Source organism: Myotis daubentonii, chromosome 2 (genome assembly GCF_963259705.1).
Source record: "Myotis daubentonii chromosome 2, mMyoDau2.1, whole genome shotgun sequence".
NCBI lineage: Eukaryota > Metazoa > Chordata > Mammalia > Chiroptera > Vespertilionidae > Myotis > Myotis daubentonii.
The window spans coordinates 97,440,243-97,466,168 of NC_081841.1; the positions used below are offsets into that span (position 1 = coordinate 97,440,243).

Sequence of the window (25,926 nt, forward strand, 5' to 3'; positions counted from 1 at the left end):
GAGCTTAAAATTCAAACGAGTCCAGCCAACATGGCTCAGTGGTTGAGCATTGACCTATGAACCAGGAGTTCACAGTTCAATTCCCAGTAAGGTTACAACCCGGTTTGTGGGCTTGATCCCCCGTGGGGGCGTGCGGGAGGTAGCTGATCAGTGATTCTCTTTCATCATTGATGTTTCTATTTCTCTCCCTTTCCCTTCCTCTCTGAAATCAGTAAAAAAATATTTTTAAAAAATCCAAACCACGTGGCCACTCCTTCCACACCCAAGGGTGCAGAGCAGTACTCTATATCAGCAGCTTTTCTATATCAAGGCACATGTTCTACAAGAACATGACTGTTGGTGGCAGCAGGCTGGGTCAGCTGGAGGTTCCGAGCCCTGGAGATTACTTGGGCTGCCCAGGGTGCGCTGTCGCTAGCACGTCATTTGAGAAGTTCTACAGAGAAGCACTGTCTTCCTGTGGCCTTTCTTCTTGAGGCGGTAGGGCCTGGGTTGGGCCGTTTGTTGGAATCCTCCATGTGCCAGGCACCTGCTAGGCACTTTGTGTATTTATATCACTCTGTCTTCACAAAAACCTGTGGAAGATGGCTCATTATTCCCTTTATGCAAATGGAGAAACTGGGGTTACTGAGTGTGAGTGACTCACCCAGGTCACACAGTAAGTGGCAGAGCCCAGATGCCATCCCTGTCTGAAACCCCTTGAAGTATCACACATAACCCCCAGGTATTTGTATGTCTTGGGAAAAGCTTACAAACTCTGAGGAATGGTTGTTATTAATGACAGGTTTTGAAGAAAGCCTTCTAGAAGAGTCCCAGTATGGAGAGGCAGCAGAGGAGACCCCTGCTTCCACTGAGCCAGAGGGAAAACACGTGCCTACCTCTACCCCTGGGCGGGATGCCACTGACTACCACCTCCGGAGCCTGCGGAAACTCCTGGCCCGGCCCCGGGAGGGGCTGCCTGTCCCCCTTTCCAAGCAGAACTCTATAACTCCCTTCCCAGTGAAGACCAGCAGTGTCCCAGTCCAGCAAGCAGAGAAGATGGAGAGAAAACCCAGACCGGAGCCCAGCCAAAATCCACCTCATTCTGACAAGTGGCCTGGGCACCGGATGGGGAACCTACCTCAAGTCAAAAGGCCCAGCCCCACTGGTGATAGCCCCAGGAAGACTCTAGGGCAGTCCCAGTGGCTTAATCAAGTTGAGTCATACATTGCAGAGCAGAGGAGGGGTGACAGGATGGAGCCTCTGGCCCCCAGGAGGGGTTGGCCTGGGGAGGAGAAGGTGGTAGCAGCTGCAGGCCAGGAAGGGCAAGTGGAGGGAGGGGAAGAGGGTGAAGAAGAGGAAGAGGAAGAGGATGTGAGTGAGGTGTTTGAATACGTGCCCATGTTTGACCCAGTGGTAAACTGGGACCAGACTTTCAGTGCACAGAACCTTGACTTCCAAGCCCTGCGGACTGACTGGATTGATCTGAGCTGTAACACATCTGGCAACCTGCTGCTTCCAGAGCAGGAGGCTCTCGAGATCACACGGGTCTTCATAAAGAAGCTCAACCAGAGGAGCCGGGGGTAAGGTAAAGGGCTCTCCTGGCCCGGGGCTGAGGCATGCTGGCCCAGGGGGCAGGGGCCTGGGGGCTGTAGTGGGTTCCCTTGTTGCAGACTCCTGGAAAGGACAAGTGCCTGGAGCCCCTGCTGCTGGAGGTGACCTGGACCAGTCAGGTCTTCGTCCCACCATCAAGCAAGGTTTTGAAATGCCTTGGCTCCCAGTCTAAAAGCACAGGGAACACCTGGCAAATGTGGTCCCCTCTCTCAGGGAAGGAGCTAGTAAAAAGACAGATCAGGCAAAACGGAGGCTAAAAGAGACTAATAGGAACAAACCCCGGATGTGGGCTAGAAGGGCTAGAATGGCTGAGCTCTTTGTTGTTTCATTCATTTAACCAATCAACATTTTTTTCAATTAAGATCAAATTCCCACACCATTTAAGAGTATACGATTCAGTGGGTTTTAAGTATATTCATATATTGTGTGACCATCACCATTTTCTGATTCCAGAGCATTTCTGTCACTTTTAAAAAATGTTTTTATTGATTTTAAAGAGAGAGGAAGGGAGAGGGATAGAGAGATAGAAACATTGATGAAAGAGAAACATCCATCGGCTGCCTCCTGCACACCCCCTACTGGGGGTTGTGCCTGCATTCCCGGCATGTGCCCTGACTGGGACTCGAACTGGTAACCTCTTGGGTTGCCGCTCAACTACTGAGCCACACCAGTTGGGCCATTTCTATCACTTTTTAAAGGAACCCTGTAGCTAATAGTGGTTAATTCCTATTCCTCCCTCCTCCCAGTCTCTACTTTCTATCACTATAGATTTACCTATTTAGACATTTCACATAAATGCAATTATATAATATGTGGCCTTTTGTGTCTGTCTTCTTAGACATAGCAAAATGCTTTCAAGGCTCATCCATGTAAAATGTATTGCCTATTTCCGTCCTTTATATTGCTGTATAATATTCCTTAGTAGGAATATACCACATAATGAGTATCCATTCATCACTTAATTGACATTTAGGTGTTTCCATTTTTTGGCTATTATGAATACCAGGCTACTCGGAACATTCGTGTACTAAGTTTTTGTGTGATCATGTGTTCAGTTCTCTTGGGTATACACCTAGGAGTAGAATTGCTGGGTCATATGGTAACTCTGTGTTTAATATTTTGGGGACCTGCCAATCTCTTTTCCAAATCAGCCACACCATTTTACATTCCCATGAGCAATGTATGAAGGTTCCAATTTCTCTACATCCTTTGCCAACACTTGTTATTTTCCTTTTTTAAATAACCATTCTAATGGGTGTGAAATGGTATCTCACATTGTCGTTTTGATTTACATTTCCCCAGTGACTAATAATGTTGAGCCAACCAATGAACATTTACCTAATTATGTATTATGTGCTGTTGTTTGAACAGAGTATTTTATTAATTAGAGTCAACTTCTGAAGGAAACTCATTCACCTTATATACAATCTCAGAGCTATGAAAGAGTTTAGAGATCATCACAACTCAATAGGTGCATTTTTAAAGATGGAGGCACAAAACACACACAAAACAACCAAAAACAAATAAAAGATAAAGGCGGAGGCAGGGAATACAAGAGAGGTTAAAAGCATCTTGCATAAGCAACTTAGCCAATGGCAAAGCGAGGACAAATACCAGAGTTTCTTGACAATTGGCCTTATAGGCTTCTATCACCCACGCTGCCCCACAGTGGGGGAAAGAATTACTCAAGCCCCCCACCCTTTTTGCCATAGGAGATACCAGCTGCGGCGCATTGTGAATGTGGAGAAGCGGCAAGACCAGCTACGTGGGGGTCGCTACCTCCTGGAGCTTGAGCTGCTGGAGCAAGGCCAGCGCCTGGTGCGGCTCTCTGAGTATGTGTCTGCGCGAGGCTGGCAGGGCATCGATCCAGCTGGTGGGGAAGAGGCCGAGGCCCGGAACCTGCAGGGCCTGGTGTGGGGCCCACACAACCGCCAGAGACGTGTCTTGAATGTCCGGGCCCCAGAGCCCAAGCTGTGCTGGCCCCAGGGCTTCTCCTGGAATCACCGAGCAGTGGTCCACTTCATCGTGCCTGGTGAGCCTCCAGCCGAGCCTGGGCGCTGTCAGCGGAGCAGGGACGCTAAGAGTAACCCTGAGCACCAGGTCTCTGCCCACTGACCGTCTTCCGGGAGCTTGTGAAAATGGCCACTTTACAGTCGCGGAACTGAGGCTCACAAGAGAAAAGTCACTAGTCTAAGTGTACATGTCTAGAAAGCTCGAGCTGAGAGTACATACTGACTTGAGGCCGTCACTCTTTCTATGGTACCAGTTTCAAGGTTGGGTGTGATAATCCACTGGGGTTGTGCTGGGGTTTACAGCTGACCTGGAGAGATGGGACAGAGAGGGAACCTAATAGAATGGGGACTGTGTAACAGATAGGAGTGTAACAGTGGGGTGGGGCAGGAAATAAGGATGATAAATAAGACAGACAGATTACAGGTTTTAAGTGTTAGAGCATGAGGGGTAAATATGAGAGACTGATGGCAAGTCCTGGCCGAAGGCCTTCTCAGAGGCCCTGCCAGGGGGGCTGTGCAGGGTGGAGAGGCCCCTCCATAGTGAGCTCGCCTGTGTCTGTGCGGCATTGCTCCTCGTTGCCCACAGCTCCATCGCCCCTGAGCAGAGGTCTGATGGGACTCTGTCCTGCAGGGCCCAGGCGTGGGCATGCCTTCTTTGTGTCACCTCTGCTTCTTTCTCTCTGCCTGCCCCATTTGGGTAGTGAAGAACCAGGCGCGCTGGGTGCAGCAGTTCATCAGAGACATGGAAAAGCTGTTCCAGGCCACCGGCGACTCACACTTCAACATCATCATCACTGACTATAGCAGTGAGGACATGGATGTCGAGATGGCCCTGAAAAGGTCCAAGCTGCGGAGGTGAGGAGGTTTCCTGGCTGGCGTGCAGCCTGAACCCTCTTCCCCAGATCAGCACTGCTGGGCCCGGGGGCAGAGCGACAGGTCTCATCCAGTTTTGCTGACCCCAGTCTCTGCCATAATCCTACTCCAGGAGCACATCGTCTCTCCTCTATGCCTGCAGACTTCCTTCAGGGACTGCCACGGCCTAGTCCTAATGCTCAGCCCCTCTCTTCTCTCTTCCCCTGCAGCTACCAGTACATGAAACTAGGTGGAAACTTCGAGCGCTCAGCTGGACTTCAGGCTGGCATAGACCTGGTGAAGGTAAGTGGACTGGGAGGGGCTTGGGAGATGAGATTAAGGGTTGGTTAAGAGGTAGAGAGACATTTGGGATGTGTAAGGAGGTCAGTTCCTCTGGGAGGAAGGAATGAGGACACGGGGTCCTCTCTGTTGTGCTGCCAGGGTGGCGCATTTTTCCAGAGTCCTTGAGTCCATGAAGAGTGGGGGAGGAGTCAGGATCTACTCTCTGATTGTAAGAACTGTGCTCTGATGCCCAGTACCGTGGAAATCTGCCCAATCGTTTGTTTAGTGGAGGTTTGTCAATCATGCAAATGGGAAGAGCCAGAGGATTGTCCTAGAGAGTGGCTTGGCCTTGTAGCCCTGGTTGGAGGGTCTGCTGATCCTCCCACATCTGTCCCCAGGACCCGCACAGCATCATCTTCCTCTGTGATCTCCACATCCACTTCCCAGCTGGCATCATTGATACCATCCGGAAGCACTGTGTGGAGGGCAAGATGGCCTTCGCCCCCATGGTGATGAGACTTCATTGCGGGGCCACTCCCCAGTGGCCTGAGGGTGAGCCCTGCTCTGGTCTAGGGAGGGTAGGAAAGACCTCCTGGCCTTGGTTTTTTAACCCCAGAGCTGGAAACAGTCTTGTCTAACACAGCAGCAGCACCCTCCCCTCCTGCCCTCCTGCTGCTCTGCTCACCTGGACAGTCCAGAGATGTGCCCCAAGGGCTGTGCTGCCAGCCACAGCAGCAGCAGTAGCAGCAGCAGCAGCAGCAGCAGCAGGAATGATGAACATGGCCCTCCCCTCTTCCCCTTTACTCATTCATCACGTTTATTAAGCATTTACTGTGTGCCGGACTTGGCCGTGTGAGGATGCAAAGATGGAAAGACAGGCCCCTCCTCTGGAGAGGGAAATGGCCAAGGAAACCGACGCGCCCTACTGTTAGTAGCTACCGTTGTGAGACCCTAATGTAGGACTGTCACCAGACCTCGGTCACTCCCTGGTAGGACTGCTGCTTTCACTGGACCCTGCACCCTAGCTCAGGGGGCTTCCCCCAAAAAACAGTCAAGGGACTTGCCCAGCTCAGACAGTTTTCAGCCGCAGGCACGCCATTGTCCATCTTGCAGAGGAGGCTCTAGGGAGGCCACCTGGAGGCTTCTTTACGCCTTCCTCCTGGCCCCTGGCTCACCTCACCTGGAAGTGTGTCAGAAAGGGTGGCCTCGAAGACTCAAAGCTTCCCACTTCCCTTTTCATCCCTTCCTGTCTGTCCGCAGGCTACTGGGAAGTGAATGGATTTGGACTGCTTGGCATCTACAAGTCAGACCTAGACAGGATCGGAGGCATGAACACCAAGGAGTTCCGAGACCGCTGGGGTGGGGAAGACTGGGAGCTGCTTGACAGGTGACTGGGAGAGGGGCATCTGAGGGCTCTGCTCTGGGGAGGGAGTGGGGCAAGACCATCCTAGACCCAGCCACCTAGGCTGCAGGTTCCCCACAAGCAGGCGAAGGCATCGGACTTGGAGGAAGTTCCACCACTTCCTGGGCTCCAGTTACTTCTTTTGTGGAGACTCAGTTTCTCGGTCTGTAAAGGGGAGGATACTGCCTTTGTCTCTGTCACAGGGCTGGCATGGAAAGTGCTTGATGAACGGTCATGAGCTTAGCAAAAACTGACCTGTACAAATGTAAACGATAATGATCTGAGCAGCAAGCAAGTCACAGTGGGATGCACATGCTGCATCTCCAGGTCGGCGCTCCCCCCTCCACCCCCACCCCTGCAGCTGCCTGGGGAAGAGGATGAAGTTGTGGGATGGATAAGAGAGACAGGCCAAAGGGTCAGGAAAGACTTCTGAGCCAGCAAAAGAGGTTGTGTGGACCATTAAAGGTCAACAAGCCATCCATGAGGTCTGTGTCCCTGGAAGCCTGGGGAGAAGGGAGTTTCAGGGAGGAGGAAACAGTCATGGGTATGGAAAACCTCAGAGAAGGACACGGCCGGGAGCTGGCTGGGCCGGGACCCCAGGTCACAGGGGTTACAGAGCTTGTGGGTGTGAGGAAGTGGAGGCTGCATTAGGATGAGATTCCTCTTTCAGGAAACTTGCTGCCAACAGAAGGGGCGGGAAAGAGGATGATACTTGGAGAGTTGAGCTTAAGGGGAGGGGGGAAAGGAGAGAGGGGGTAAAAATCCAAGTAAGAAAGGGTGTCATTGTAGGAACAGTGTCCAGGGGAAGGGGACAGGGCAAGGTCAGGAGCATTGGACAGTGGGACTTGACAAGGAAGAGATGCACTGCTTCCTGAGGGCAAAATGCAGCCACCAGTCAGTGGGTGTCTGCCTATACTGGTAGGTGATTCACATCCATTTCTTCATTCAGTCCTCCCCAAACCTCTGTGAGGTAGGTGTAATTATCTCCATTTTTCCAGATGAGAAAACTGAGTCTTAATAACTTGCCCCAAATCTTGCAACTAGCAAGTGTCAGAGGCATAAATGCTGCATGTGTTTATGCCTTTTCCCCAGAGGGAAGAAAGGAAAGGAAGGTAATAATACTAAGAGAGTTTAAAGTGCAAAGGAGGAAGGTTGAGGGAGCTTCTATGAGATAGCCCCGGTCTCATAAAGCCAGATCCAAGTAGATCCCAAAGTGGACAGAAGCCTGGACTAGTGGCCACCTCCACCTGTGGTCTTCCTGCGCGGCCGGGAAGATGCAGACCCCGGTTCAGTTCTCAACCCTCCTTCCTCAACTGAAGCCCAAGGAGACAGAAACTGCTTCAGATTCCAGTAACTTGCGCCCATGCCCAAAGTACAGGTCTCTCTGTGAGAGGGACTCCCTGTGGGCTGTGCACGTAGGAGAAGGACAGGGGAGGGCTAGGATGAGGTCTGCTCCCGCCTCTGTCTCCGTCAAACACAATGATGTGTCCCCTGCTGGCTGAGTGCCAGGCACTGTGCCGAGCACCTCTGTCTGCCATCTCTCCTCTGCCACCACCTCGAGTGCCTGTATATCACTATCCTCCTTCTAGATTAGTGAACTGAGGAGGCCCTGAGAGATGATGTGACTCATGGTGTGGAGCTGGGATTCAAACTCAGGCTGTCTGGCTCCAAAGCCCACACTCTGCACCATACCCCGCTCCTGCCTGTGGGGAACAAACAGGAAGACAGGGACGGGGCTGTTGTAGATGTGGCGCCTGGTTGCCTCCTGTGCTCTGTGGCTCATCCTGCCCCTCTCTCACTCAGGATCCTCCAAGCAGGCCTGGAAGTGGACCGTCTCTCCCTCAGGAACTTCTTCCATCACTTCCATTCCAAGCGAGGCATGTGGAACCGCCGCCAGATGAAGATGCCGTAATCCCAAGGGGTGGCCCACTGGACCGACCACTTCCTGCCCCTTGACTCGCGGCTGCTCCCCAGCACCCTGTGGACTGCTGGGGGAAGTGAGGTGGGGAGCAGAAGCCATGGCTGGGCCCCCAAGGCCTCAGCATAACACCCCCACTCCACTGGGAGCTGTCCCCTTGCAGACAGCTATCGAGGCCCCTCTCTCCATCCTCTGGGCCTGCAGACGGAAGACAGAAGACTTTGTGAAGGGCAGTTTGAGGGGCTGCTCGCTCACAGTCACAGAGGCTGTGCAGTTAGGTCAGGGAGGGGAAGACCTGCTTGAGTGACACCATCCTACATCTTTGAGGTGCGTGCCAGCATCCACCCTGTGTTCCTCACAGGAACAGCGACCAGGAACTGGAAGCTCTTCTATTGGACATATTTTATTGGGGTTTCATTTTTTTTTTTATTTTATCAGAAAGGCAAACCGTAACTGTCCAAGACCCAGCATTGACTACAAGAGGGGGATGGAGTGGTGCCTTTAGAGAGTGTCCCCACTTGCATACCTCAGACCCACTCCCATGTAGAGCTGTGTCCCTCGGTCTGTGATCGGCAGCTGATTTATAACCAGAGGAGCTGCCCCACGAGGAGCACTTCCTCTGCTCTACCCCCGGCCGTGCCTTGCAGAGACACGCACATCTCTCCCAGGTGGTCACCGAACTGCTGGCCACCAATTAGGGCATTAACCTTACCCTCCAGGCAGCGCTCACTTCAGGCCCATCAGAAGCACAGAACTGGCATCCTCTTCCTGGTGCCACAGGGGTTGGGAGACGAGGACGTGGTGGGCAGCGGGCTCACCCTGGTGTTGGGCACGTAGGCCAAGCAGGACAGGCAAGATGGAGGAGGCAGAGGGGAAAGAGGATGTGGGTGTACTAAGTAGACCATGACGTAGATGAGAGGAGGGGCTGGAGTCAGCAGGAAGGGATGAAAAGGGAAGTGGGAAGCTTTGAGTCCTCGCAGCCCAGCTCCCCGGACTTGCTGTCCTGCAGGGAGAGCCCCAGCCGTGGCCTTGAGTGGAAGAAGAGGAAGGGGTGTGGGTGGAAGGGAACCATATAATGGACCAGGGTAGGAGGCAGCAGGGTGGCAGGTTTGGGGAGGTGAGGACGTGGTACTGAGTTCTCTTCCCCAAGTGGAAGGGAGTAGGACTAGGAAGAACTGAAAAGTGAAGCAAGTTCAGGGAAAACAGCCCTCGGCCTTTATAGTCGAGGCCACCCTTTCTGTCACCTGATGATCACACACTTACCTTGCACTAATGATCCCCAGGTGCCTTTGTGGTGGGGATTTCTCTGCTGCTGCTGCCTCTGCCACTGCTGCTGAATTCACCGCTAGCACAGTGGACACTGGACCCTGAGCTCTGCGGCTGCCTGGGAGGCCAGCACAGGGCTCCCTGCTGTGAGCAAGGGCTGCTGACGGTGTGGCAGGCCCAGGCAGCTGGCCCAAGCCCCCTGCTGGGACAGTCAGTCCCAGGCACAGCATTTGGAGGGTCTACTTAGTGGGCCCTGTATTCACCAAGAGCATAAACTTTGCATAGGGGAGATTGGAGCCTGTTGAGAACCCTCGGGCTTGAAGAGAATCCTTGCCTCCATCTTAAGAAATCGGGAAGCACAGGGCTTTTCAGTGACTCGGTGGCTTTTGGATGCCCATACCTGCCCTTGGGCTATGGCTCTTTAGGGTCCCTGCTCCCGCTCACTGCCCTTGGGCAAGGTCTGTAGGGAGTAGGCAGAGCTACAGATGGCCAGCTGTGGTGCTAGGTTTCTTTCTGGGGCCACTCTCATCATTGGGCATTCACTGGGAGGCCTGAGCCAGTCCAAACAGCCCTCCTGCTTCTCTTCTGGTAACAGGGCCAGCCCAGCCTCCCCTGCCCTGCCCACCCCCCCCCCCCCCCCTGTGCTCCTGGCCAGTGCCTTGTGTTTGTTACCTCCACACCATCTGCCTTAAGGGGGAGGACCTGGCAAGGGCTCCTACTCTGTAGGGAAATGTCTAGGGTGGGGGAGGGACTGGGATGGTGGGGGGAAAGCATTAAATACTGCATCTTCTTAGAAAACAGAATGGCTCTTGCATTTTCCTGTTGCCCATCCTGGTGGGAGAGGGTTGGGCTGAGGGCCCCATGGTTCATGTCTCTGTCCTTTGGCCATCCGGCCTCTGAAGGACGTGCCAAGGACCCTTCCACACCACCCTCCACCCATTACCATTAGTTTGATGCCTGCTGTGTGGCAGACAGCCTGCTCTGTGCTGTGGTTTACTCCTGGAGGGGACAACATTGGTCCCGTGTGAGGAGCTCACAGTCTGATAGACCAGGCATTTCTGTTTGGCAGGTTAATGGAGCTTGTGGTTTCAGAGGAGCGAGGCTGGTGGACACCCCAGGCGAATAAGGCTAGAAAGAGGGCCAGAATGGTTGGGGGAGTAGTGGAGAGGAGCTGAGGTGTGGCTTACTCTAAAAGAGCAGACAACTTAAAAATACTTTCTGCTTGATCTGGGATGCCCTGTTGATGCTTTGCAGGTGCAGACTGACCTCCCTAGTTACATTTGGCGTAGGCATAGATCAAAGTTCATATTTCTCAAACACATGCCTAAGACAAGGTGCTAACATGAAAGCTAGAACGGGTTTAAAGGAGTTTTCGACAGGAGTGTGCGTACATACGTCAATCTAGAACTGACTAATTGGCCATTGGTGTAGCTGATGGTCATTGGCCCAAGGCATGTGGGGCCTGGAAAGTTGACTCCGAGCACAATCCAGAGGAGAGGGAGTGATTTAAAAGCCTTTTCTCATTCCAGGCTTGGAGTTTGATCCTTTGAGCCCTTTCCAGGACACAGATGGAGATGGCAGCTCAGATGCAGCTAAAAGCATAAAGGTTGACTTCAGTGGATTTGCAGAAACTTTTATAGATAGAAATCATTCCATTTTACCTGGGAAAATAGGCCTGGGAATGGATGGGACAGAGGGGAGGAATGGAGTAAGTCAGAACCAGAGTCCTTAAGCTGGTGGACTCAGCCTTGGGTCCACATGCCTCAGGTGCAGGTGCCACCAGGAGCAAAGGCTGGCACTATCCCACGCTGAGCTCAGGCCTGTGGACCAAGATGAAATTCACTTGGACCAGTAAACTATCCCATCTTCACTCGGGTGCTGTGGTAGGAAGCAGGCATCTACATTGCTCTTTCAGGAGCTCCCAGGGGAAGTGCTCATCAGCCTGGCAGGTCAGGGAAGAAAGAGGCGGAAGCAGCTCCAGATCCAGTACCTGTGGGGAAGCCGAGAACAGGTGGTGAGGCAGTGCCCGCGATTCCCCTGCAGCCTTCAAAGATGCAGATGCTGACTCAGTAGAGCGGGAGTGGGCCTGGGATGCTACATTTCCAGCAAGCTTCCGGTGCTTTTGTTGCTGTTGGTTCATGGACCACAGTTTGAGTAGCCGGGACTGCTGGGCAATGCCAAGGGGGAAATCCCACATCTCCATCTTGCCTCTTGCCGGAGGGCTAGAGCCAACCACTATCCACGTTGCTTCCCACCCATCTCAGGCGATGGAAAAACCCGAGCCTAAACTAGAGGAGAAGAATCATTACCAGCACTGGGGGCCTTTCTGAGTCCCCATCCAAGCTCTTCTCCAGGATTCCCTCCTTGTCCCAGATCTACTTTCTCCTTTTGCGTGGCAAGGATTTCTCTCTTACCCTAAACCCCCAGAGGTGAGAAAAGGGCTACCTGAGGGAGCCATTGGGCCTGAGGACCTCTCAGCTTCCCTCACCTGGGTTCCAAGCTGAATTCAGAGAGGATTCCTTGAGGTCCTGGCAGCCAGGAACTCTGTCTTATGTGCCCCGAAAGCTGTAATGAAGACATTGATGACAACAGTGATGAAGACCAAGATGGTGGCAGCATTGTTGAGCTGGTTTAATTGCCACTGCCTTTCCACCTCATTCAGGTTCAGCCGTGCTGTGGAGAAGTGGAGAGTGAGACGTAAAAGTCAGGGTGGGGCTACAGTCTGAAGCTTCCCTCACAAAACCCACTAGAGTTCAGAGAAAGTCTGGCAGCTCAGAGATCCATGTGGCAGAAGTCAAGGGAGGTGGTGCCATTGCATTGGACACCTCTTCCCTCACTGATCAGTATGGGGGCATCCATGTGATGCTTCATAGAATCAGGGTTTGGGAACTTACCACCGGATCTTCTGAGTGGGGTGCATGCTCACACAGGTGATATGGGACTCTGCTACAAGTTAGTGAGGGCATCACTCAGCAGTGTTGTGGAGTGGCCTCTGTATGGAACACCAAGAGGTAGGGCAGGGTGCCTCTCATCACTCTGTAGGTGTCACTTGGGCATTTGTAGGTGCAGAGGGCTTACACCAGGTTCGTGTATGGCTGAGAAGTAGGCATGTACAAAGCAGGGTGGTACAGGGAAGACACTTGGGGCTCATCTTCCCACTAGGGGGCTCTGGGGCCAACTCCAGGCCTGGGCTCACCAATGACCACGAGGAGGATTCCGATGACGACCTGCAGGAGCAGAGAGATGCTGATGAGAGTGATGAGGGTAGCATAGTATTGAGAGGACGGCCCCTGCTCCAGCACCGTTTTCAGCCGCATGGCATTGGACATGAAGAGAGCCACGTCTAGCATGCTCTCTGCCACGCTCTTCTTGGTGGCATAATGGTTCAGGTTGATGGGCTGGCTCCTCCCGGGGTTGGGGTTCTCAGGCTGTAAGGGAGAAAGCACAGGTTTACCAGGGAGGCTCCAGAAGGGAAAGAAGAGAGAGTTACTAAAACTCACTCCTAACCAGGTGAGGGCAGGTAACACCCTGCTGAGTTTTATGGCCTGAAAGAAATCGTGTTATGTTGTAATTTATATTTCACAGTGGGTAGAGTCGCCCTTCTGACACACCTTCACACATTCATCTGAAGGACGCCAGGAGGAGTCTCAGCTGCTCCTAAAATGTGCCTTACTCATTTTATGCTGTTTTACCTGGGCTGGGCCGGGCCCAGGGCCACTCTGTTTTCCTCTGAGAGCAGCGCCTCTCAGAAGACAATAGCAGGAGGCTTGGGCGCAATAGGAAAGGCACCTCTTCTCCCAGGGTGCTGTGGCCCCAAGGCGGCTGCACAGCTGAGCAAAAGGATCCTGAGCTGAGTTCTGATCCCACTCAGCCCTTGGCACTGGGCCACAGCTGTCCAACACAGGCCCAAATCAAAACACACCTGTATGTGTGTGTGCACGTATGCTAAAATCCCTTTGTTTTTTACACTTGATTTGATTTTGAAATATAAAATAAAGCTCTTATCCTCAAGAAGTCACGAACGCCAAAAGATGGAGTTACAATGCAGGCACATGGGCTGGACGTCTGGGCCGAGCCAGGAAATCCAGGCTGGGTGCTGCAGGCACACTGCCGTCACTCGGGAGAACTTGGGGCCATGCTAGGGAGACTTATTTAGGAGTGGTGCTTGGGATGATTGGCCCAGTAGGGCCCAGAAGCAGGAGACCTGTTGAAAGGTATGGTATTGACTTAGGGTCAGGGTGACAAGGAACCGAACCTGAGTGGTGGTGAGAAGGAGAGCAAGGAAGGACTTTGAGAGATGTTACAGCCTGGGGCAGGGAGCTACCTCAGCAGATGACCGCAGCAGGATAGCTGTTGAGTGGGTGGGTGGATGGATGGGTAGATGGAGTGGGTATCCAAGGGTTCTGGATGCTCCTGGATGCTGGGCTTGTTCGGTTAGTGCCGGGGTGCCAAGGCCAATAGCCCACAATAACACCACGGCTAAAACCTGTGGTTCTAGCCCAGGGGTGGGCAAACTTTTTGACTCGAGGGCCACAATGGGTTCTTAAACTGGACCGGAGGGCCGGAACAAAAGCATGGATGGCGTGTTTGTGTGAACTAATATAAATTCAAAGTAAACATCATTACATAAAAGGGTACAGTCTTTTTTTTTTTTTTTAGTTTTATTCATTTCAAACGGGCAGGATCCGGCCCACGGGCCGTAGTTTGCCCACGGCTGTCTAGCCCATTTGGCAATGGTTCATTCTGGGTTCAAAGGACATATTAAGTGAGAGTCTGTGGAGCAGCCCAGCCCTCTCCACAATTCAAAGTGCTTCTGCCCGAAAGCCGCTTCCCCACTTGGCTTTGCCCCCCCCCTCCCCCTCATCCCACCATCAGTTTGCCCAGTAGCTACAAGCTTTGCACTTGTTCCTTCTTCCGAATCCAGCTCTCGGTTCAAGATCTGATAAACTGTGAAATTACTGTGAAAGCTTCAAGGGAGAAAACCCCTTCTCTGAAATGTTGTATATGAAAGTAGACAAAACCTTACATTCAAATAGTGTGTGAGGGGGTGGGGACTTGGGGACTTGGGGACACAGATGTCCCCAGGCCTCAAGAAAAAATATTGCCATTTGTAAGTTTTATGAGAACTTCTAGGCTTTTGTTATTAAGTTGATCTTAGAGCCTCATCTTTTCCGCCCTAATTTAGGGCCTGCTTTTATTTTTATTTGTGCCAGTTCAGGATTGCTCCATAACTGAGGATGCGTCTCAGCTATGGTGGTGGGAGGCTCTGCAGTGTGCGCCCGCCCTAGCTCCCGAAGGCACCAGTTCTCCACAATGTCCACATGGTGTCGCGCTGCCTCCAAAGAAGTGACTTGGGCACCCAGGCTGCCCTGGTGGCGGGTGGTGTTTCTCCTCCCGAGGACTCCACTGACAGCCAGGCTCCTGTGGGACCTAGATTTCCTGGAGGCCCAAGACAGGGAGCCTGGTTCACAAGTCTGGATAGGCCAACCTGAAGCCCATCAAACGGGTGTCCAATGAAAATCCAAGGATAAACCAGTCCTGAGATGGGGCCAGGACTGGGTGGGGAACCAGCACTACCTGCCTTGGGACTGTGAGACCCGGGAAAAAGTTTCTTTGAAAGGGAGGGAAACAGTTTTCTTCATCCTTCTTGGTCAGTTTAGGTGCAGTCCTGCCCTGAGGCAGGGGGCTTACTGAAATGACCTGAGGGTCCCCTTTTATAGCCTGAGAATTCGATTGGATGAACCCAAATCCCACAAGGTGCCACCCTTTTTACCCCATGCCCAGAAATTAGGAGCAACCCAACAAGGATTCAGGGTGGCAGGCCGGGTGATGGGCAGGGTGGCCCCCTCTCCTGCTTCTAGGAGCTGGCCCTTTAAGGCTTAGGCTCAGGCAGCCTGAACAAAGGCCCGGGAATGTGGGCTGGGCCAGCTAGGGGAGCCACCCAGCCTGAGTCATTGGTATTTCACGGGACTAGGAATCGCTGCCTCGCCTGCTCCCTACCCTGGCCCCTGCCCTCTCCCAGGGCAGATGGGCAGCTCTGGAGCAGCTTGCATTGAGGATCTGACAGAGCTTGCTGGGGCCTCCCCTCCCCTCAAACCCACTTGCTCTGCCCTAGTTCCCAGCCCCTTTCCTCTGGTTCCTCAGAGCAGGGGCTGGAGGGACAAGGACTTCTTTCTGGCTTCTGGGCCTAGATCTGCCTCTGGGCTTGGCACTTGGGGCCTCAGTTTCCACATCTATAAAACAGGAGGAAAAAATCCCATCTCTGGAGGGGTGGAAGCTATAGAAAAACTGATGAGACTTTGATCTTTCTCAAAAGGAAAGACAGAACTGCAAGCTCTTCTTTTTTCGAGTCTGAGATCTAGCTCTCAATGTGTCTTATTCCATTCCACCGTACCCAACCCCCGTCCTGGAGGACAGCAGGTGGCCACACCAGAGATTCCAGTGTCCCTATTCCAGAAAGCAACCTATTCCAATCCTGCCAACCAATGAATGACACCTGAACACGGAGGGGGGATTTTGGTTGATATGAGCTTGGAGCAGGGGTGGGTGTGGGGGAGGTGGGTGTAGATCTAGAGTTCCTTTCTGGAGCACATGGAGGTTCTGGGCAACAAGAGGCCTTGGGTTTGGTGAGTCGGGCAGGGTGATGCAAGGGGGTTGGGGACACGACAGACACCCTCCACCCGGATCCCAGTCTGCCTTTCTTCCCGGCACCACCATTTCCCTCCCTCTGGTTCCAGCTCAGACAGCCCTGGGTAACAGCTCTCCTGCCAAGTCCCCGCTCCCCAGGTTGGTGTGGATTCCAGCTCTTGAAGTCATGGATTGCTCCATTGCTCATTCTTTATCTCTTAATCCTTGATGGCCTATATTATTTCTGTTTCTTTACAAAACTTGTTGCCTAGGAAAGGAATGCCTCTTTTAACAGAAAAATAAACAATTTTTCATTGTTTATTGACATTATGGGGACCACAAGCTCTGAGATAGCATTCTGCATTTCTTGGAACAAGATTTCAAAGGGGTAACTGTCCTACCAGAAGGCCGTGGGAACCACTGCTCAGAGTGTTTAGGACCTGGAGCCTGTGGCCGCAGTGAGTGGGTGCCCTGTGGGAAAGGAGCCGCCAGGAGGTGGGGGTTTGTGGCAGCCAGGAAAGTATCACGGAAGGCACCCTGGGCCCAGGTTCAAGTCCTGGTTCTGCTACAGAGTAGATGCATGAGCGAGCCTGGTCCCATCACTTGGGCTCCTTTTCTGTGAGACAAGGGAGGGGGTAGGGCGGGGGAAGTCGTTCCTTGGGTCATTCTAACAAAGAGTGATGTAGGGGTGGGGAAGCCCCTCCTCCGAGTGGAGAATTATCAGGGCCTGAGAGTATTTCCCTGAGAGAGGCAAAGGTCAGACAGCTGTAGAGCCAGGCCCAGGGGCAGGTCCAGTGAGTCACTTTGCCCCAGGGCATTGGTGACCCTCTAATGTGTCATTCTTGTCAGCCCCAAGAAAAGCCATATGGCAGTCTCCCTGCGTATCAATTCAAACTCAAGGCTATGAACACAGTAAGCTCAGGGGTGGTGGCCTCTTGACCCTTCTGTTGGTCTCAAAATGACTGACAATCCAGGGAAGCCAGGTCTCACCTGAAAAAGAGCAGTCGCTGAGCCAGAGCTCTGGCTGACTGGTTTTCCATAAAGGGCGGGCAGGCCCAGCCCAGGAAGAGTATTGGTCGGGTAGCCTATTCTGCCAATTTGTTTTTAATTAGGTGCCCGAGGTCCCTAATCCTCTGTCAGAATTAAGTTTGAAAGGGTACCTGGGTCTGTCATACTGTCATACACACAGTAGGCTCATAGTACACGGGGAATGATAGTAGTTCTCACTTACGGAGTACATACCTTGTGCCTGGTATAAGGTTAAACACGGGACATGAGCCATTGAATCTAGTCCTCATCAGCCCTGTGAAGTTGGTGTGGGGACATGTTAATAATAGTTGAAAAAGCAGAGGCTCAGAGAGTCTACGTAACTTGCCCAAGTTCACACAGCACAGTTTTTACCCCAATTCTCTGTGTGCCAGAGACTGTAATTTTAACCCCTACTCTGCTACCACCCAGAAGTTGAAGACATACTCCCTGGCTCCAAGGAGTTTAGGATCTAAAGATAAAAATATATAGATGAACCTTAGCCGGTGGATCAGTGGTTAGAGCATAGGCCAGCAAACCAAAGGGTCTGGGATTTGATTCCAGGTCAGGGGCCCGTGCCTGAGTTGCGGGTTCATTCCCCTGTCCAGTCAGGGAGGCAGCCAACCGATGTATCTCCCTCACGTTGATGTTTCTCTCTCTACCGCTCTCAGTCTGTCCCTCCCTTCCGCTCTATCTAAAAAAGCAATGGAGGAATGTCCTTGGGTGAGGATTAACAAAAAATAAAATGAAATAAAAATCTAAAGATGAAAGAAGACAATTAAATAGTCCCATATGGATACATATATATACACTTGCTAAGAGGAGGTAAAACAACTCTACCTGAGTGGGGCTTGCATTATGCCGGGAGCCGGTCCATCCTTGCTGTTTCAAGGGATCTGGCATATATGGCATACGGTTCTTAATATGTTTGCTCACCTTCTTGGCGCTGTGTTTTAACCAAGGTCACCTCTCCGAGAAAGGTTGAATCCCCAGGTAGGGATTTTCCCCTGAAGTTAGGGAGGGAATAAAACCCCTCAACTAAGTGCCAGGCAGGTAATTAATCACTTTAACTATGAACAATCATGCTTAAGCTACATAATCTTTACCCCCTGGAATGGAGATAAGAAACGCCCTAACCTTTGTAATAGAGATTGATAGGATTGAATCAACTGGTATAAATACAGTTGTAACAAGACAGAACTCAGAACACAGAACTAAGGACACAGGGCTTGGAAGACAGGACCAAGAGAGACAGAGCCTAGGCACAGAACCTACACAGAACGTTCTCTAGAGACAGAAGAACTTCGCTGGAGAGAGCATGCCGGAGGATCCTGGACAGGGACTGGCCTCGGAGCCTGGAGGCGGAGCCTGGAGGCGGAGCCTGGCGAGAGAGCATGACAGGGGATCCTGGACTGAACCTGACTGCAGAGATTGGCAGGAGAGCCTGACTAGAACCTGGTGACTGAACCTGACTGGAGAACCTGAGCAGAACCTCTCTGGAGATCCAGACCAGAACTTGGCTGGAGATCCAGACCAGAACTTGGCTAAAGATCCTGGCTAGAGGTCCTGGCTAGGCTGCTGATCAACTGAACGCTGTCTCCTTGACATTCCTTCTTCACCGACTCCGTCCACACCTTTGGGGACCCCTGGACCCGCTGGGGCTGGACCACGGCAGCATTAGGTTTTCCTGAATTTGCAGTGGGCTTGTGTTCTTGAGCCCCGGCACCCCTGTGGCTGAAAGGGCACTATACCTGGAGTCAAAGGCTTAGGTTCAAACTGGTAGGAGGCAACCTGGGAGAACAGAGTTGAGACAAGAGAGACTTTTACCTGTGTCTTTTGAATTCTGAACAATGTGAATGTTTGAACTAAAAAATACAAATTTAAAACAAAAACAAATGTGCACTCCCAAAAGGCCAATGGTTAAAATAAAGCAGAAGCTATAACTTCATCTTACCCAGGCCTTACCTTCTCCACCTGTGAACTGGGAATAATATCTGCTCTGTTTAGCACAAAGTGCTGTTAAAGAGATCAATGAGATAATGTGGGTGAAAGTACTTAAACAAATATGAAAGAAAAATCTCTCCCACTCAGGATTATACTCCCACCTGTGGGCCTTGGGGCGTTTTAAATAATGTGTTCTGATTCAGGGCTTGTCTCAGCCCAAATTTTGAAGGCACCTTTTGTCTTCTCAGCAACCCCCATGGTCTTTGAAATGTCTCTTCTCTACTCCATTAGGCACCTTCTCTTCTTACCTCTGTGAGTTTCAACTTGAAGCTGCACCAGGCTTATGTCTCAGAGAGGAAATTCTCAGACAAGCCCACCTACACTGGGTCTCCACGCTCTCTGCGGTGACTGGGCATTCCAGATGCTCCCAACGGCCTCCACCCACCGCTCTAGCTTGGATCCTGCTCCTCCTCCCACGGGGGATGGGGCAGAGGCTAACCCTCCTCAGGGCTCTCTTGTGCCAGGCTCCCTGCTGCTCAGCAGTACTGGGTCACACCAGATTACTCACTGTTCCCTAACACACCCCGTCCTTTGCTCCAGGACTTAAGGCCTCTCTTCTCCATGCTACCCCGGCCTCAAGGAAGCCTCCCTCCCTTCTAGACCCTGTCCCCATTACCCTCCACCTAGGCCCTGTGCAAAGGCTGCCCTCTTTGTGCTGGCCTGGGCCTTGTTTAGACCTCTCTAGACGGCCCATCACTGCCTGCATTACTGCAGGGACTCCACCTTCCATATTCCCAGGTCCCACAGTGCTTTGCTCAGTGACTTGCCACAATAAATACATGATAGATGATTGCCTTTTTAATTTGAGTTACTTCAAAAAGATTTTTTCAAAAATCTTAAGGATCTTTAAGGATGGGATTTCAGGCACAATGGCTTCTGGGTGAGGGGAGTTGGATTCAGACAGTGAATCTTTGCCTTTAAAATGAAAGGCTGTGGCCCAGAGATAGCCCTTTCTCCCTGGTATCCTGTCTCTGGGAATGAATGACTCAGGCTGGAAGCTGTCCCTGGTCTTCAGGCCAAAACCTGCAAAGGCGCAGACCCTTGAGGCCTGTGTCTGGGGCAAGAGCTCTGACTGCATCCTTCCAGTGCCAAGACAGTGAATCTTGCCCTTAAAAATCAGCAGTCTCTAATCCACTTGGGTGGGGTGTCTTTTGCGTGCTATTCTGATGATAACACCAAACCGGCCTGGAAATTTCCTCCGAGCCCTGGGCACAGTCTTGCTGTGAGGCTCCAGCCCTTGCCCCAGCTGCAAACCCAGGCTTCACAGCTGCAGCACTGACAAGGCACATGGAAGCAGCCCCACTCTGGGAAAGTCTGCAGTGCCTCCGTCGTCCACTAGGGGCCCCCCCGCCAGAAAACAGCTCTGCAGGCCCTGGGTGAGCTCAACCTGCCAGGGGACAGGAACCCAAGTGCTTGGATCCATTTATGAATCCATGAGGTCGACAGGGTTTCTCTCTAACAAAAGGGGGCTACATATAAACGGAAACAGGGTGTGCAGAAGAGACGGGAAGGCTTAGGGATTGCGATAGGAAACCCATGGGACCTGCTTGCTCTTCCTTAGGAAGCATTTTCCACCTCCCCTGCAAGAGGTCACCATGTCAGTGGCTTTCAGGAAACACTCATTTGTTAGGGTCCAAAGTTAATCATGGGTTTGTTACATAGAAATTTCCAAAGAATTTTTCTGCTCTCTCCCAATACACACCTTAAACAGGAGCACTTTCCTCAGTAGCACCTTGCTCCTGGGTGTTTTTGCTCTAGGCCCCACTTTGGAGCTCCCAGTGCATTCCCCAAGCCCACTCAGACCATCTGTGCTCATTGTAATCTGACTCCTCTTTCAGGGGCCAACAAACTGAGCTAAAATTTAAAAAACAGAACCTAAATAAAGATAATGCTGTGTGTCAGCTCCCCCTCCCCCATGAAGTGGGTACTAATTGCCCCATTTTACCAGTGAAGACACTGAGTTTCAAAGAGATTACCTGCCCGAAGTCACCAGATACCAAGGGGTGGTCCCAGTGTCAAAATCCTAAACCTATATCTTTCTTCTGTTTACCAATAGTTCTTACATTGTGGTGCCAGAAGCAGCAGCAGCAATAGCATCACCTGGGAACTTATTAGGAACGCAAATTCTCAGGTTCCACCCTCGACCTATTGATTTAGAAATGGGTGGAACCCAGCCATCCGTGTTTTAACAATCCCTTCATGTGGTTCTAATGCAAGCTCAAGTTTGAGGGCCATTGGTCTACACCAGTGGTCGGCAAACCGCGGCTCGCGAGCCACATGCGGCTCTTTGGCCCCTTGAGTGTGGCTCTTCCACAAAACACCATGTTTTTAGCAAAGGCCAGCTTAGGAGTACCCTAATTAAGTTAATAACAATGTACCTACTTATATAGTTTAAGTTTACAAAATTTGGCTCTCAAAAGAAATTTCAATCATTGTACTGTTGAAATTTGGCTCTGTTGACTAAAGAGTTTGCCGACCACTGGTCTACACCATCCTGCCAAACTGCTTACTATCTTCTAAACTCAGTGCTAGACATATCCATATGGATTTTGTCATTGAATTATTGTAACAACACCTACTTTACAGATGAGAAAATTGAGGCAAAGAAAAATTCAGTAATTTTGCCCAGGATCACCTAGCTGTTAAGTATTAGAGCTGTGATTTGGACCCAGGCAGGCTCTGGAGCCTGCGTCCTTAACCACACCGCCATCCAGTCCCTGGAAGCACAGGCTGCGTAAACTTGCAGGTGGCCACCCATCGGAAGTATGCTTAGGTAACCTACCTACAGCTGTCTGCTGAACAGTTTCAGTAGTTTGCACAAGCAGCCAGCCTGCTCCAGCAGCTTGTCTCCCCAGTGCCTATGGCTGCCCAGCCGCTGATACATTTATCTTAGATCTTCCTCATGTCTTTACTCAGAAACATTTACCGAGGCTTTTTTTATTCTATAGAACCTTAGATTTTGTGGTGAAACCCAAATCCAGATAGGAGGCCTAAACACAGGGAACTAAAAATGACTTTCAGAACAAGTAATCATAACACAAAATATCAACATTCGACATAATGGTGTGTGTGAATTTCATATGTCCCCACTAGATTATATGTCTCCAAAAGGCAAGAATTATTTCCTTGGAATTTGAGACAATTAGAATAAGAAGCAATAAGAACTGTTTCTATAATCTCTGGCTACAGTCCAGGTGAGGAGACCTCATAAAATGGTTCCTATCACACTGAGCTGGGAAAAAAAGGGAAGGTGGTGAATTTCCCACTCCACCCAGCCCTGTGGAGAGCCTGCCAAGATTCCTACTCAGTTCAGTTCAACAAATATGTTTTTAGTTCCTATCATGTGCTACACATTTAAGCTACAACAAAGATCCCTGCCTTCCCTATGTCCCTGATCCCCTAAACCCCTACAATGACAGGCTTAGGAGAGAACAAAGTGGATAAAGAGGGAAGCCAGGAGATAAAAAGGCCTTTTCAATCCTACCCTGGTAGATAAACTTCACAGGAACAAGGACTTTATCTGTCCTGTTCACTGCCAAATCCCAGAGCCTGGCACCTAGCCTGGCATGCTGAATGAATGAATGAATGAATGATGCATTTGTCACCCCCTGTATTTGTTCAGAAAGGGCTTAAGAGGCAGGACCATGATGAGCTGTGCTCCGTGGCCCTCTTATATGGAGCCCTCTGGGGGTGCCAGTAAATGGCTGTCTTACGTGGGCATGTGGACTCCCAACTCCCTTCAGCACAGCATTAGTGTGTGTGGGGGGTGTGTGTGTGTGTGTGTGTGTGTGTGTGTGTGTGTGTGCTTCCTTGTGGTTGGTAGTGTCTAGGAGGTCCTGGCATAGATGAGACAGGCTGTAGACGAGGAAGAGAAGCTGCTACACTTATTGGAAGAAGCCCAGATGCAGCTCCAGGGGCAGGTGAAATCAAGATAGAGAGGAGTCCCCAGATCAAAGCCAGGGGGAAACAGCCCCCAAGGGCTGGCCAGCTCCGCGGCAGATGTCCCCGCTGGCTTTAGCCAGTCCAGTGAGGCCTGGGCTCAGAAGCAACCAGGATGGCCACAGCCCCAGCCCCAGCCCCAGTCCCCTATTCTCCCCGTCCTGGCCCAGCAGTTCCCTCCTGGTTCTCGCACCCACTCTCGCTCCCTTCCTCAGGACTTAAAAGCAGCAGTGAAGTGCAGGATCCCACGTTCTCCCAGCCCCAACGCCTGCACTCTGAGCAGCAGCTCTGATGTCGTGGGCCAGGGGCTGGGGAAGTAAAGGTTGAGTGAATGGCTGGCGTTGCGCTTGGAGTGAAGGGGTCTGAACTGAGTCTGGCTCCCATTTCTGCTCTCGGGGCCTCCGGTCATGCAGCCTCTGTGCTTCTCAGCTTCCTCTTTTGTAAAATGGGAGGGCACCACCCCTCCCCCCTCACTGCCAGAAGCTAACGTATGGTCTGGTCCATACACACAAAGGGATGCCGAACTCTCCAGAAAGCAATCCACAGCGGATTGCTGCTGAACATGTCCGACAGCCCACACTCGAATTCTTCCAGACTTACAGCCTCTTTTATGCAGTATTTACCACGTGCCAGCACCAGGGGAACCGTGGGGTCAGAGAGATTAAATAACTTGCCCGAGGGCATACAGCTAGCGCTAGGGGACCCGATATTTGAACCCAGGTCTGTCTGAGGCCAGAGCACAAACTCTTAACCACTGTGCTGTTTTGAAAGCCCCTGTTTAGCTCTTGTTTTTTACCCTCTTCCTGGAAGGTCTGTGGAGAACCCTGAGGAAATCCTTCCTCTTGCCTAACACAATACCTGACCAGAAAGGCAGACAGGCTAGTCCTGCCTCAGCCACTGGCCCCAAACCAGACTGGAAGCACCTTTTCTGCAGCCCAGGCAATGCCCCGAGGCAACAAAGCACTTGCTGGTCCCTGCTGTGTCCTTACTCCCTTTCTAAAAATACAAAGAGCACGAGCCCTCCAAGGCCTCCAAACAGATATCCAGTTGCTCTCTGGGGTCAGCCAGATCCTGGCACCTGGCAGCGGCTCCCTCCGGGCCCCCTGCCTGACAGCTGACCCCTGCTGTCCCTGTGACTATTTACTACAAGGCAAAGTGCAGTTCTGCAGAGGTGGGAACTCCCAAGCTGCCGCCCGGCCCAGCCTCACCCATGGCAAACTAGGGGACCCCCTAAGCCCAATCAGAGCAGACACTTCTTTGCTGGGCTTCATTTCTACGGCCATAAAACGCAGGCCTCCATCTTTCCAGCTCTTTGGAGTTTGAGCAGCAGCCTGGTTCAGGGGTATGGACACTCAGTTCCAGCACTCCCCCAATAGCTGTGTGACCTGGGACCTCTATTAGCTACCTAGTCAAATGGGAATAATATCACAAAAGCAGTGATACTATTGTGAAAGAAAGGGGCCACATGCTGACCTGACAAGCTCAGGAGAGGCCTGCATGGCAGTTTTGCAGACTCGGAGACCTAAAGTAACCACAAAGGATGGTCTGAAATTAAACCTTAACTAAAAGCAGTTATGGTGGGCAGTTAGGTCCTACGCCAGTATCTTCACTGACAAGATCAACTTTGATCCTTACTGAGCCCATTTGCCTTTTTGCCTCTAAGATAACATACCCTTGAAATGTCTGGGTAACTTGTAACTTCCCTTTTTCTGGAGCCCCTGGAGCACAACCAAATGTTCTGGGCGCCAGGACAGATACTACAAATTCCTTCATTATCATGTTAATTGATCCTGCACCCACCTAAGTATGTGTCCATCATTTTACTTTTTATCCTATCACAGAGGTCGCTCCCCCCCCCCCCCCCCCCCCGCTTCGCTTAATCCCACCTCCTTAAATCTGTCACCAATGAATTTCATGTATAAATACGGATGTAACCCTGCCATTCTCCGGAGCACTATCTCAATTCGTTGAGGTTCTGCTTCCCGGCATATGTCGACAGTTTGGCTCAAATAAACTCACAAAATTCTTTACAGGTTTCAATGGTTATTTTACGTTAACAGTATTATCCTACTTTTAAAGATATATAGATAAATCTGATATGATATGGACTAAAGTATTGTCATCTCTAGGCATTAGGATCTGAAGTATTTTTTTCCTTTTTGCTTTATCTGTATTTTCTAATTTTTCCTCCATGATCATGTACAGTAAAAAAATATGATGTTGGCCCTGGCTGGTGTGGCTCAGTTGGTTAGAGTGTCATCCTATACACCTAAAGGTGGCGGATTGGATTCCTGGTCAGGGTTGCAGGTTTGATCCTCAGTCAGGGACATACGGGAGGCAACCGATTGATGTTTTTCTCCCATGTCGATGTTTCTCTCTCTCTCTCTCTAAAAAAAATCAATAAAAACATATCCTTGGGTGAGGATTTAAAAAAAAAGGAAAAGAAAAAAATGTTAAAAACAACAACCACATAATTGTTATTTAAGATTGTCTTGATTTGCAGGATAGCTTGAGAATAATGTTTATGAAAGTGGCTTGCAAACTTTATTTATTTATTTAAAGTGCTTTACAAGTCGAGTGTCAGGGATTCTTAATATAATTTTCCCTGAGGGCATTTTGGAACCATAGGGATGGCTAGCAAGTCTCCTTTCCGCTCTACACCCGGAAACCCTGTAGTTCAGAAGCACCACCCTGGACCTCCCAGTTCCATCCTCACTGGGCAGGAAGAGGAGAGGGTGACCATCCATGTGATGCCTTGGCGGAGGCAAGGGCATGGCCATGTGGTGTAACGACCTGGCCTGCTCTGTGGATGACTCAGCAGCACTGATTGTATGCCCACTGTGTGCCCTGGACTGTGTTCTGAGAATATAGCTCTGTTTGCTTTTCAGTCAGTCAACAAATATTTAATGAGCAACTATCTACTTTAGGCAAGTCAGAGCACAGAGGGCATGGCACAGAGGTGATGATTTAGACAGGGAGGTTGTGAGAACTGCAGGAAGGGACGGGTG

The 25,926-nt window shown here is 51.2% G+C and overlaps 2 protein-coding genes across 5 annotated transcripts in view; one reads left to right on the plus strand and one right to left on the minus strand.

Annotated features, from left to right (window-relative positions):
- The window catches only part of B4GALNT3 (beta-1,4-N-acetyl-galactosaminyltransferase 3), a 99,431-nt gene extending 89,203 nt beyond the window's left edge, over positions 1-10,228 (plus strand). The window contains exons 15-21 of one of the 2 annotated variants that reach the window (XM_059683913.1): positions 782-1,559; positions 3,303-3,622; positions 4,304-4,457; positions 4,685-4,757; positions 5,135-5,288; positions 5,997-6,123; positions 7,942-10,228. In XM_059683913.1, coding sequence (XP_059539896.1) covers positions 782-1,559; positions 3,303-3,622; positions 4,304-4,457; positions 4,685-4,757; positions 5,135-5,288; positions 5,997-6,123; positions 7,942-8,050 — 1,715 coding nt within the window. In that variant the 3' untranslated portion in view covers positions 8,051-10,228. The remainder of the gene's footprint in view (positions 1-781; positions 1,560-3,302; positions 3,623-4,303; positions 4,458-4,684; positions 4,758-5,134; positions 5,289-5,996; positions 6,124-7,941) is intronic. The other variant, XM_059683914.1, reaches the window with a different exon arrangement.
- Positions 10,229-10,939: 711 nt separating this feature from the next.
- NINJ2 (ninjurin 2) overlaps positions 10,940-25,926 on the minus strand; it is a 90,001-nt gene continuing 75,014 nt past the window's right edge. For 2 of the 3 annotated variants that reach the window (XM_059683915.1, XM_059683917.1), the window contains exons 2-4: positions 12,519-12,750; positions 11,811-11,995; positions 10,940-11,312 (exon numbers count right to left, since the gene is read on the minus strand). In XM_059683915.1, the coding sequence (XP_059539898.1) occupies positions 11,829-11,995; positions 12,519-12,750 (399 nt within the window). In that variant the 3' untranslated portion in view covers positions 10,940-11,312; positions 11,811-11,828. Of the gene's footprint in view, positions 11,313-11,810; positions 11,996-12,518; positions 12,751-19,227; positions 19,597-25,926 lie in introns of those variants that run through there. The other variant, XM_059683916.1, reaches the window with a different exon arrangement.